General features: G+C 48.2%; 1 protein-coding gene across 7 annotated transcripts in view; it reads left to right on the forward strand.

Annotated features, from left to right (window-relative positions):
* MAD1L1 (mitotic arrest deficient 1 like 1) overlaps window positions 1-12855 on the forward strand; it is a 415678-nt gene that overhangs the window by 212866 nt on the left and 189957 nt on the right. For all 7 annotated transcript variants that reach the window (XM_057487452.1, XM_057487450.1, XM_057487451.1 and 4 more), the window contains one exon: window positions 10252-10392. In XM_057487452.1, the coding sequence (XP_057343435.1) occupies window positions 10252-10392 (141 nt within the window). The remainder of the gene's footprint in view (window positions 1-10251; window positions 10393-12855) is intronic.

The raw sequence follows: 12855 nt of genomic DNA on the forward strand, positions 1-12855 counted from the left end.
TCGCCTGGATCTTTGTTGAGGTTTTTTGATGATTATCTTCTGGTATGACTCTTCCAGAGAGTGCTGATGTTGGAAGTTCTTCTTCATATCTTATCTTAGTTCATTTTCTGGGTAGCCAAATTAGGCTTTGATCCTCTGTATAAACACAAACAGACCCTTTGCCCACACTTTGATATGCCCTTTATACCACTGTGTAGAATTCATTGGAGGTCACCACACAGGAACTGCTTTTTTTTTTTTTTAAGAGAAAGGAATATTATCAGAAAAGTGTACCTCCATAGCCGATCATCTGACACCCTTTAAGTGATCAAAATTAAGGATATTTAAAGCATGTATTAATCGTTGATTTACAGTTAGTTTTATCCTATCAGGGAGTAATCCCCCTTTTCTTTCTTTCTTTTTTTTTTATTATCTTTAATCTACACTTACATGAAGAATATTATGTTTACTAGGCTCTCCCCTATACCAGGTCCCCCCTATAAACCCCTTTACAGTCACTGTCCATCAGCATAGCAAAATGTTGTAGAATCACTACTTGTCTTCTCTGTGTTGTACAGCCCTCCCCTTTCTCCCACCCCTGCCTATGCATGCTAATCTTATTACCCCACTTCTTCTCCTCCCCACCTTATCCCTCCATACCCACCCATCCTCCCCAGTCCCTTTCCCTTTGGTACCTGTTAGTCCATTCTTGAGTTCTGTGGTTCCGCTGCTGTTTTGTTCCTTCAGTTTTTCCTTTGTCCTTATACTCCACAGATGAGTGAAATCATTTGGTATTTCTCTTTCTCTGCTTGGCTTATTTCACTGAGCATAATACCCTCCAGCTCCATCCATGTTGCTGCAAATGGTAAGATTTGCCCTCTTCTTATGGCTGAGTAGTATTCCATTGTGTATATGTACCACATCTTCTTTATCCATTCATCTACCGATGGACATTTAGGTTGCTTCCAATTCTTAGCTATTGTAAATAGTGCTGCGATAAACATAGGGGTGCATCTGTCTTTCTCAAACTTGATTGCTGCGTTCTTAGGGTAAATTCCTAGGAGTGGAATTCCTGGGTCAAATGGTAAGTCTGTTTTGAGCATTTTGATGTACCTCCATACTGCTTTCCACAATGGTTGAACTAACTTACATTCCCACCAGCAGTGTAGGAGAGTTCCCCTTTCTCCACAGCCTCGCCAACATTTGTTGTTGTTTGTCTTTTGGATGGCAGCCATCCTTACTGGTGTGAGGTGATACCTCATTGTAGTTTTAATTCCCATTTCTCTGATAATTAGTGATGTGGAGCATCTTTTCATGTGTCTGTTGGCCATCTGTATTTCTTTTTTGGAGAACTGTCTGTTCAGCTCCTCTGCCCATTTTTTAATTGGATTATTGGATTTTTGTTTGTTGAGGCGTGTGAGCTCTTTATATATTTTGTACGTGAAGCCTTTATCGGATCTGTCATTTACAAGTATATTCTCCCATACTGTAGGGTTCCTTTTTGTTCTATTGATGGTGTCTTTTGCTGTACAGAAGCTTTTCAGCTTAATATACTCCCACTTGTTCATTTTTGCTGTTGTTTTCCTTGCCCAGGGAGATATGTTCAAGAAGAGGTCACTCATGTTTATGTCTAAGAGGTTTTTGCCTATGTTTTTTTCCACGAGTTTAATGGTTTCATGACTTACATTCAGGTCTTTGATCCATTTTGAATTTACTTTTGTATATGGGGTTAGACAATGGTCCAGTTTCATTCTCCTACATGTAGCTGTCCAGTTTTGCCAGCACCATCTGTTGAAGAGACTGTCATTTCGCCATTGTATGTCCATGGCTCCTTTATCAAATATTAATTGACCATATATGTTTGGGTTAATGTCTGGAGTCTCTAGTCTGTTCCATTGGTCTGTGGCTCTGTTCTTGTGCCAGTACCAAATTGTCTTGATTACTATTGCTTTATAGTAGAGCTTGAAGTTGGGGAGTGAGATCCCCCTTTCTTTATTCTTCTTTCTCAGGATTGCTTTGGCTATTTGGGGACTTTGGTGTTTCCATATGAATTTTTGAATTATTTGTTCCAGTTCATTGAAGAATGCTGTTGGTAATTTGATAGGGATTGCATCAAATCTGTATATTGCTTTGGGCAGGATGGCCATTTTGACAATATTAATTCTTCCTAGCCACGAGCATGGGATGAGTTTCCATTTGTTAGTGTCCCCTTTAATTTCTCTTAAGAGTGACTTGTAGTTTTCAGAGTATAGGTCATTCACTTCCTTGGTTAGATTTATTCCTAGGTATTTTATTCTTTTTGATGCAATTGTGAATGGAATTGTTTTCCTGATTTCTCTTTCTATTGGCTCATTGTTAGTGTATAGGAAAGCTACAGATTTGTGTGTGTTAATTTTGTATCCTGCAACTTTGCTGAATTCTGATATCAGTTCTAGTAGTTTTGGGGTGGAGTCTTTAGGGTTTTTTATGTACAATATCATGTCATCTGCAAATAGTGAGAGTTTAACTTCTTCTTTACCAATCTGGATTCCTTGTATTTCTTTGTTTTGTCTGATTGCCGTGGCTAGGACCTCCAGTACTATGTTAAATAGCAATGGGGAGAGTGGGCATCCCTGTCTAGTTCCCAATCTGAGAGGAAAAGCTTTCAGCTTCTCGCTGTTCAATATAATGTTGGCTGTGGGTTTGTCTTAGATGGCCTTTATTATGTTGAGGTACTTGCCCTCTATTCCCATTTTGCTGAGAGTTTTTATCATGAATGGATGTTGAACTTTGTCAGATGCTTTTTCAGCATCTATGGAGATGATCATGTGGTTTTTGTCTTTCTTTTTTTGATGTGGTGGATGATGTTGATGGACTTTCGAATGTTGTACCATCCTTGCATCCCCGGGATGAATCCCACTTGGTCATGGTGTATGATCCTTTTGATGTATTTTTGAATTCGGTTTGCTAATATTTTGTTGAGTATTTTTGCATCTACGTTCATCAGGGATATTGGTCTGTAGTTTTCTTTTTTGGTGGGGTCTTTGCCTGGTTTTGGTATTAGGGTGATGTTAGCTTCATAGAATGAGTTTGGGAGTATTCCCTCCTCTTCTATTTTTTGGAAAACTTTAAGGAGAATGGGTACTATGTCTTCTCTGTGTGTCTGATAAAATTCCGAGGTAAATCTGTCTGGCCCGGGTGTTTTGTTCTTGGGTAGTTTTTTGATTACCGTTTCAATTTCTTTGCTCGTGTTTGGTTTGTTTAACTTTTGTGTTTCTTCCTTGGTCAGTCTTGGAAGGTTGTATTTTTCTAGGAAGTTGTCCATTTCTTCTAGGTTTTCCAGCTTGTTGGCATATAGGTTTTCATAGTAGTCTTTAATAATTCTTTGTATTTCTGTGGAGTCTGTTGTGATTTTTCCGTTCTCATTTCTAATTCTGTTGATTTGTGTTGATTCTCTTTTTGTCTTAATAAGTTTGGCTAGAGGCTTATCTATTTTGTTTATTTTCTCAAAGAACCAGCTCTTGGTTTCATTGATTTTTGCTATTGTTTTATTCTTCTCAATTTTGTTTATTTCTTCTCTGATCTTTATTATGTCCCCCCTTCTGCTGACTTTAGGCCTCATTTGTTCTTCTTTTTCCAGTTTCGGTAATTGTGATGTTAGACTGTTCGTTTGGGATTGTTTTTCCTTAAGTGTGCCTGGATCGCTGTATACTTTCCTCTTAAGACTGCTTTCGCTGCATCCCACAGAAGTAGGGGCTTTGTGTTGTTGTTGTCATTTGTTTCTATATATTCCTTGATCTCTATTTTAATTTGTTCATTGATCCATTGATTATTTAGGAGCGTGTTGTTAAACCTCCATGTGTTTGTGAGCCTTTTTGTTATCTTTGTAGAATTTATTTCTAGTTTTATACCTTTGTGGTCTGAAAAATTGGTTGGTAGAATTTCAATATTTTGTATTTTACTGAGGCTCTTTTTGTGGGCTAGTATGTGGTCTATTCTGGAGAATGTTCCATGTGCACTTGAGATGAATGTATATCCTGTTGCTTTTGGATGTAGAGTTCTATAGATGTCTATTAGGTCCATCTGCTCTACTGTGTTGTTCAGTGCTTCCGTGTCCTTACTTATTTTCTGCCCCGTGGATCTATCCTTTGGGGTGAGTGGTGTGTTGAAGTCTCCTAAAATGAATGCATTGCAGTCTGTTTCCCCCTTTAGTTCTGTTAGTATTTGTTTCACATATGCTGGTGCTCCTGTGTTGGGTGCATATATATTTAGAATGGTTATATCCTCTTGTTGGAGTGAGCCCTTTATCATTATGTAGTGTTCTTCTTTATCTCTTGTTACTTTCTTTGTTTTGAAGTCTATTTTGTCTGATACTAGTACTGCAACCCTTGCTTTCTTCTCGCTGTTGTTTGCCTGAAATATGTTTTTCCATCCCTTGACTTTTAATCTGTATGTGTCTTTGGGTTTGAGGTGAGTTTCTTGTAAGCAGCATATAGATGGGTCTTGCTTTTTTATCCATTCTATTACTCTGTGTCTTTTGATCGGTGCATTCAGTTTATTTACATTTAGGGTGACTATTGAAAGATATGTACTTATTACCATTGCAGGCTTTAAATTCGTGGTTACCAAAGGTTCAAGGTTAGCCTCTTTAGTATCTTACCGCCTAACTTAGCTTGCTTATTGAGCTGTTATATACACTGTCTGGAGATTGTTTTCTTCTCTCCCTTCTAATTCCTTCTCCTCCATTCTTCATATGTTGGGTGTTTTGTTCTGTGCTCTTTCTAGGAGTGCTCCCATCTAGAGCAGTCCCTGTAAAATGCCCTGTAGAGGTGGTTTGTGGGAAGCAAATTCCCTCAGCTTTTGCTTGTCTGGGAATTGTTTAATCCCACCATCATATTTAAATGATAGTCGTGCTGGATACAGTATCCTTGGTTCAAGGCCCTTCTGTTTCATTGCATTAAATATATCATGCCATTCTCTTTTGTCCTGTAGTGTTTCTGTCGAGAAGTCTGATGTTAGCCTGATGGGTTTTCCTTCATAGGTGACCTTTTTCTCCCTAGCTGCCTTTAAAACTCTTTCCTTGTCCTTGATCTTTGCCATTTTAATTATTATGTGTCTTGGTGTTGTCCTCCTTGGATCCTTTCTGTTGGGGGTTCTGTGTATTTCCGTGGTCTGTTCGATTATTTCCTCCCCCAGTTTGGGGTAGTTTTCAGCAATTATTTCTTCCAAGATACTTTCCATCCCTTTTCCTCTCTTTTCTTCTTCTGGTACCCCTATAATACGGATATTGTTCCTTTTGGATTGGTCACACAGTTCTCTTAATATTGTTTCATTCCTGGAGATCCTTTTATCTCTCTCTATGTCAGCTTCTGTGCGTTCCTGTTCTCTGGTTTTAATTCCATCAATGGCCTCTTGCATCTTATCCATTCTGCTTATAAATCCTTCCAGAGTTTGTTTCATTTCTGCGATCTCCTTTCTGGCATCTGTGATCTCCCTCCGGACTTCATCCCATATCTCTTGCATATTTCTCTGCATCTCCGTCAGCATGTTTATGATTTTTATTTTGAATTGTTTGTCAGGAAGACTGGTTAGGTCTGTCTCCTTCTCTGGTGTCTCTGTGATCTTGTTTTGCCTGTAATTTTGTCTTTTCATGGTGATAGGAATAGTTTGCAGAGCTGGGACGAGTGACGGCTGGAAGAACTTCCCTTCTTGTTGGTTTGTGGCCCTCCTCTCCTGGGAGAACAGCGACCTCTAGTGGATTGTGCTGGGTAGCTGCGCACAGACAGGGCTTCTGCTTCCTGCCCGGCTGCTATGGAGTTTATCTCCGCTGTTGCTGTGGGCGTGGCCTGGCTCGGGCTGCCCCTTTGCGAGGTGCTGGATTCTCGCAGATGTGGATGTGGTTTGGATGTTGTCCTGTGTCCTCTGGTCTTTATTCTAGGAACAGTTGTCTTTGTTATATTTTCATAGATATATGTGGTTTTGGGAGGAGATTTCCGCTGCTCTACTCACGCCGCCATCTTGGCTCTCTATCTGTCCTTGTCTTTTAATTGAAAAGTCTATCTAGTCCACTTATTCTAAGAATTTATTTCATTTTTAATTTCTTCCATGTTAGCTAATATTTTTTTATCCATCTCCTTTTCTATTACTTTCCCCTTTTTGCCTTCTTTTGAATTTATTAGAACTTTTTGTTGCATTGTTTTTTCTCCCTTTTTCTCCCTCCCTTTAGTGGTTTACATGCATATTTAATGTAGTGGATGGCTAGTGGTGTATTTACCCACCCTTGGAAGAACCTAAGGCTTTAGGCCTCCCTTAAATGCTTTCATTATATTTTAGTTCTACCTTTTTTTTTTTCTCTGAATTTCTATTTTTGATTTGTATGTTTTCAACAGGTAAAATATTCAGCAGCTAACCACCATCTCACACAGTTGGGAGGTACAAGGGTGTACGGTGAGAGGCACACCTTCCTCCCTGGCCGTCCACCTTGTTCACCGCCTGAAGGCAGACGGGTTTGCTGTGTGTGCGTCTCTTCCCTGGACTGCTGATGTCCCCATCATGTTCTCTGTAACTTGGCTTCCCGTATCTTGTAGGAGTTTAAATATTTTTGTGTTGCCACAGCTCCTTCTTCGTCAGCATGTGAGCAGCCGCTTCCTCTCGGTCTTGTTTCAAACCCCCCATCGGGTGTGTTCCTCGGACAGAGTCACGATCGTTGAGATGAACAGCGTGTGTTACTCGCTTACTCGTTTACCTTGTTTCTCAGACCTTTCCCCGTGATCATGCTCCTTCTTGCTGAAATACATCCGTGGGCACTTCCCTGGTGACGTGGGGCTACCGGGAGCCTTTCCTCTGAGCACCAGAAAGGCGGGGTGTCCTCCCAGCTCCCCTCTGACGTCCTTCCTCTGCTTGGCTGCCGTGCATCCCGGGTGCCCTACACTTTGTCCAGGACGTGTGCAGAGGTGTCCCTTCACCTCACACCCCCTGCACCCTGGAATGTGCAATTGTTTCTAAATCTGAGGGTGGAAATTTCTCAGTCGCCATTTCCCTGGTTGTTGCCCTGCCCTGTCCTTTCTACCCTTCCTCTGTAACTTGTTGGGAGCCTGTTGGACCCCCTGTTCTGCCCAGTATGTCTCTGTCCTGTGTTCTTACTTCTGGTCAACTCCTTAGATCCATCTCCCAGCTCACAAGGTCTCTCTAGCCATACCTACATTGCTGTTCCTCTCATTACATTCAAACTTCTGAGTTACTGTTTTTCCTTGTTTGGCTTTATTTAGTTGGGGTTTCGGTCTTGCTCGCCATCTCCCTAGTGTGTTGTTTCTTACTGATTTGGTGCCTTTCTTTGTCATCCTGAGTGTGTTACACCCTACCACCTGGATCCTGGGGGCTTAGTTTCCCTGATTCTTGTGTTTGCTGGTCAATTTCATTTGTATTTTGTGGTTTTGGTTTTTTTTTTTATAAGCTTATAATCCTTAGAACGTCCCTTTGGCATTTATTTGATGCCTGGGTCAAAGGGCCCTTGGGCCTGCCCCTCACAGACTGGGGTGGCAGGACCAGGTGGTGGCACTGCCTAGCGGCTGGGGCCCTTCCTGGGCAGCCCCTATGCCCTGGGCTGTTCTCCTCACGGGTCCTGCCTATGACATGCCCTTGGAGTGGCTGCGATTACCTGACAGGCAGGGGTGCTTGCTTACAAACAAGACTGTTCTGCCCTAGGAGAAGCGCTCACTGAAAAAGCATCTTGTTCTGTGCCTCTCTGAGCAAGTTTCTGAGGCCTCTGCACTGACCGGATGTCTGTCTGTTCAGCGATGAATCGCCATCATTTGTTCAAGTGGAAATGAACGAACTTTACTACAAGTGGAATCCGTCATTAAAAAGTCTTTATCAGATCAAAGCAGCCAGCACAGTTCTTGCTCTTTTATTACTAATGACAAAACAGTTTCTTTAAAAGGTGTAAACAACAAAATTTCAATTACATGTTTTCCTCTTTGCCTGCTATTGCCAGCCTGCAGAGGTAATAGAAGAGAAGTACAGTGAAAGGCAGCATTCTGGAGATTTATTGGTCAATAAAGGAGATAATTACAGCTTGTTTATGAAAGGAGACCCCCTCCCCGGCATTGGCACTCAACAGTGATGACTCTGGCACCCAGCTCGAAGCCATAAAAGTCAATGGGAAGATAGAGGATTTCAATAAAATTATGACACTCAATAAACCTTCCTGGGGAAACAAATTTTCCACAGATACATGACCAGTTCTAGTTGGATTTGTAACTTTAATTTCTCAATTACTGTATTTTTTGTCATCAGCTAATCATGCATCCATGCTGGGGTGGTGAGCAGTGTGTAGCCCAGGGTCTGATCAGCCCTCAGGGGAGAATGCGGGAATCCTGTGAGCCCCTGTGTCTTCCCCCAGACTCACCTGGAGGATGGGTGTAGGGCATCAGGACCCCATATAGCAGAGCAGTTGGGATGGGTCATCTCTCCTGGGGGCACACCGGGCTCAGCTCCGGGAGGCACCAAGCAGAGATTGCTAGGTTGGGGGGCTTGGTGCCTGGGGCCCCTTCACTGGGCCATTTCAGTCTGCCTCAGGCCTTTGAGCCCTGAAGCTTGCCTGGATACCCTGCCCCAGCGGGGCTGGGGCCTGGGAAGGGGCTCCTGGCTGGTATACAGAGCAAGACAGTGCACGGCTGGACTGGCCTCCAGCAGCCGTCCCAGCATGCGTCTGCTGGGAAGGGATGCTCCCATGAGTATGTAGGTGTCTGTCTGCTCACGGGGGTGATGTCCTCCTGCTGCCATTGTGTGAGCCTCGTTGGCAGGGCAGTGAGCCAGACTGTCCGCGATGTCATTGACCCTCATGGCTGATTACCTGCCCCGTCAGTCAGGTAGCCGATGGGCCGCAGATTGGAGGGCTGGTCTCCCGGTGCCCAGCCTGTCCACAGCAGAGCCGGGACTTGCACCTGTCCTTGAACCTGGGAGAACCCACCTCTCCTTTCTGGGCTGTGCACCCCAGACACTCCACAATGCCCTATACTTGTTTGTTTAGAAGTTCTGGGAAGTGGGACTCTTTGGGAGCTGGGCTTCCTGCAAGACGGCTTGAGTCTCTAATGGTGCCGCTTGATGCAGGCTTCCTGGGCGACAGCAGGTGGCAAAAGTGTAGGGTTGGAGGAGAGTGGGCACTGCTTCCTGCTCATGCCTAGGATCCATTAGGGCCACAGTCCCCTCCATCCAGACTCGGGGCTGGAGTTCAGAAGAATATCCAGCTTATGGTTTGAGGCCCATAGCAGGGGAGGGGTAGATGGCAGATGGGCAGCCTGCTGGGCAGACAGAGGTTTCTTTCCCAGCACCGGGTGCCCTTTACGCAGGCCCACCCTGGGCCTGGGGCACCCTTGGTCTGCGCAGCCTCCCCTGTTGGCCTCACGGGGGCTTCCGCTCACCAGCGTCTCCTGGCCCTGCTTCAAGGGGTTGCCCACCTCTCCCAGGGCCCCTGACTTGCTGCATCTCCACATGTGGGTGCCATCTTTGGGCCGGGACACAGAAAGGGTGCCAGGCATGTCTGATGCACGGTGACGTGCCCGCAGGCTGCGATTGTGGCCTCATGCATCCCCTGAGCTCGGTGGGAAGAGGAGATGTACTGAGGCCAGGGCTGCCTGTGTGGGACTCTGCGGCCTTTCAGAGAGCGGTCGGTTTCTCGCCCTATCAGGATGCCTGCTACCCCCAGCTTAGACAGGTCCCTCCTCACCTGCTGAGTCTGCTCCTTAGGGCCTCCATGAGGGTTACTAGGTCAGAGGCCAGGTCAGAAGTCACAGGAGGAGGGGCATTCCAACCCACTTTCTGGCCTGCCCCACTGGTATTTTCCTGGGCCTGTTTGATGGGACTCAGGAAGTCAGAGTGACCTAGGGTTCTGGCTGAAATGGGGTGAACACCTTCTGCCCAGCTGAGGGCATGGCAGGCTCTGGGAGGAGTGCCCACACCTGGGGGGAGAGCAGCCTCCCCCGCCCTGCTGGCCTGTGGGTGCCTGGCCTCTGCATGCTGAGCCCCCAGACCCAGATGGGCCCAGGCCATGTTCCAGCTGCTCATTCACATCAGCTAAGACCCTGTCTCAGCCCCAGTGGGCTCTGTTGGGCTGTTGTGAATCCAGATGCTGTTAAGTTTGAGGAGCTGTGTGAAGGTCCTTCTCCTATGACGTGACTTCTGAACTTGATCCTCAGTCCAGACTCCTGCTTATGTCCCTGGGGAGCATCTTCTGTCACATGTGCCCTGCCATTCCCCTTCCTGGGCCTGAACACCTGCCCTCTGTGCCCACAGGAGCGGGACGGCATGCGGGCCATCCTTGGGTCCTACGACAGCGAGCTGAGCCCTGCTGAGTACTCACCCCAGCTAACCCGCCGCGTGCGTGAGGCCGAGGACATGGTACAGAAGGTGCATGCCCACAGCTCAGAGATGGAGGTGAGTGTGGACTCAGGGCTGCCACGGCTCGGAGATGGGGGTGAGTTTGCGGGTCTTCACACATATCACTGAGGACAGGAGGGCCCCTGAAGGGGTGGCTGTGAGTGCTGCTGGGCGTGGACCTTCAGTGCTGGCGGGAAAGGTTACCTCCAGCTGCTCCAAGTGAATCATCGTAAGTACAGGTGCATCAATAGCCCCATTATCACAACAGACCCAGCTCCACGTGAGACCGATGAGGAGAGTTGTGCAGGGAAGGCTCTCCCTGCCGGCCTCTGTCATCCCCGCCTTTTTTACACTGAGATCACCTGTCTATGTCATATGTACTCTAATCAGTTAATTACGAGGCTGACAGTGTGGCACCTCCGACACCATATGTTCTGGGTTTTTATGTGTCGGGGCAGTGAGGGGCTCCCAGTGGCCTCAGACTCGCTGGCCAGCACAGCCACCCCATCTTACTTTGCAGGCCTGCACGTCAGTTTGATGCAGGGGCCCAGCCTTCCGCCAAGGACGGATTTACACAGATGCCCAGGTGCCTGGTGGGCTGGCCCCAGCTTCCAGTCACTCCCCTTCTGCAGTCCTGCCTGCAGGGGTCTGACTCATCCAGGTTCAAGGGGACCGTCTGGGCTTCAGCAGAGAGCCCTCTCCCACTTTCTGTGGCCGGCAGTGTGGCAGTCACTTAGCCTCCTGTCCACCTCCTGGAGTTGGGGAAGCTCTCAGGGAGGTGAGAATGCCCACACGTGTGTCACCCAGCTATTGTGCTCGTGGCCACGGGAGCTCAGGCAGCCAGTCTCAGCACAGGGTGGGAGGCACTGGGTGGGGGCTGGGAAGCTGCCCCCCGAGGCCAGGCTGGGGCCCTGTCACTTCTCTCTTTTCCCCTGGATGCAGGCCAGTCATGTGTTGGCTTTCTCCCTTCCACCCAGGCCACATGAACCCAGACCTTTGTTAGGGAGGGACCCCCCCTGACTGCTGGGGTGGGGGGGTTCCCCTAGAACCTGCCTTAATGCTCTGGATGCTCGCTCTGCTTGCCATCCAGGTTGCAATGGAGGCCCTTGCCCCCAGCAAAGGCAGCCTGCAGGGCTCTGCTCTGAGGTCTGTATGGACATGGCTCTGGCCCTCTACCTGAACATGCCCCCTTTCACTCCCGCAAGAACCCTGCCCCACCAGAGCTGCCATTGGGGAAGGACCAGGCACGGGGAGGCAGCTGGCCACTGCTCCCAGCCTGTCTATGGAGGGAGACTGACTGCCTTCAGGCCTGGAAGTCACAGCCCATGTCCTCTGGGAGTGGAGGCAGTATCTGGGCACACCGATGTGCCAGGGTGGGCCTGGGCCTGCTGGTTCTGCCCAAGACCACACCTGTTCCTTGGATGGCCACCACCTCCCAGCCTCCACCAGGTGGCATCAGACACAGCCATGGTCCTGCTCCAGCTTGAAGGCCTGGGAGGTATGGGGTAGGGACAGGACGAGGCCTCTCCCCAGCCTGGGTTCTTTCTCCCGCTTGCCAGCAAGACCCCTTCTCGACTCCTTCCCAGCCCTTGTCTGACCCGACCTATGCCAGGCCACACCGTGCGCTGGCTCCTTGCTCAGTATGGCCTCCTGGCCCCAGCAACCCCTGCATGCTGGGGAGCTGGCAGGCTGGTGAGATGGGTGGCCACCGGGCAGGGGGCATGGCCAGAGGGTGAGTCTTATCAGGGCACCACCAGCTACAGGACGAGGATGAGGGGTCCCGGGCAGACTATGGTGGCCCTGCCTACCTCTCTGGGATCCACAGTGCTCCTGCTTCAAGGTGGACCCCATGCCCCATGAGTACCAGTGTTTGAGCTGGCTGCTGCTGGTGCACCGGGCCTGTGCTCCTGGGGGCAGTGATGGCAGATAGGGTGTGGATTTGGGGGAACACGGGGGCTTCAGCTTTCCTTAGCGCTCTGCTGTCATTCACTGCCAGTGAGAACGTTGTGTCACAGAGAGGCCAGATCCGCCTTGGCTCTCCTAGGCTGTGTGGTCAGTGTGAGGGGTGGGACCCAGGTCTCTGACATTTGGAGCAAGGGCAGGCTGCATCACTTGCCAGGCCTTAGGGTTCTGTCCCAGACACTGGGTGACATCACAGAAGTAACGTGCATGGGGCAGTGTGTGCAGCAAAGGGCTTTTCTCTGTGTTTCTCGAGGATGGAAGTGCCGTGTGGCAGGAAGATCGGACGGCGTGGTTGCTCACCTTGCCTGAGTGTTGTAGCTCACGTCCAGGCTCCCTGCACACGCCCACTGGCCCACAGTTAGCATTGGGGCCATTTTTCCGTGGGCCTGGGGGTGCTCCACAGCATCTTGGAACATATACAGCCCTCACAGAGAAGGGTCGCCTGACACTGAGAGCTTCTCTGCCAGCACCCACGGGCTCCTAACCAGGGCCTGGGAAAGGCGTCCTTGTCCCCCTGCGGGCCTTGGTCCTCATCCAGGCGGAGATCTGAGGCAGGGT

This window comes from Manis pentadactyla, chromosome 10, assembly GCF_030020395.1.
Source record: "Manis pentadactyla isolate mManPen7 chromosome 10, mManPen7.hap1, whole genome shotgun sequence".
Classification (NCBI taxonomy): Eukaryota; Metazoa; Chordata; class Mammalia; order Pholidota; family Manidae; genus Manis; species Manis pentadactyla.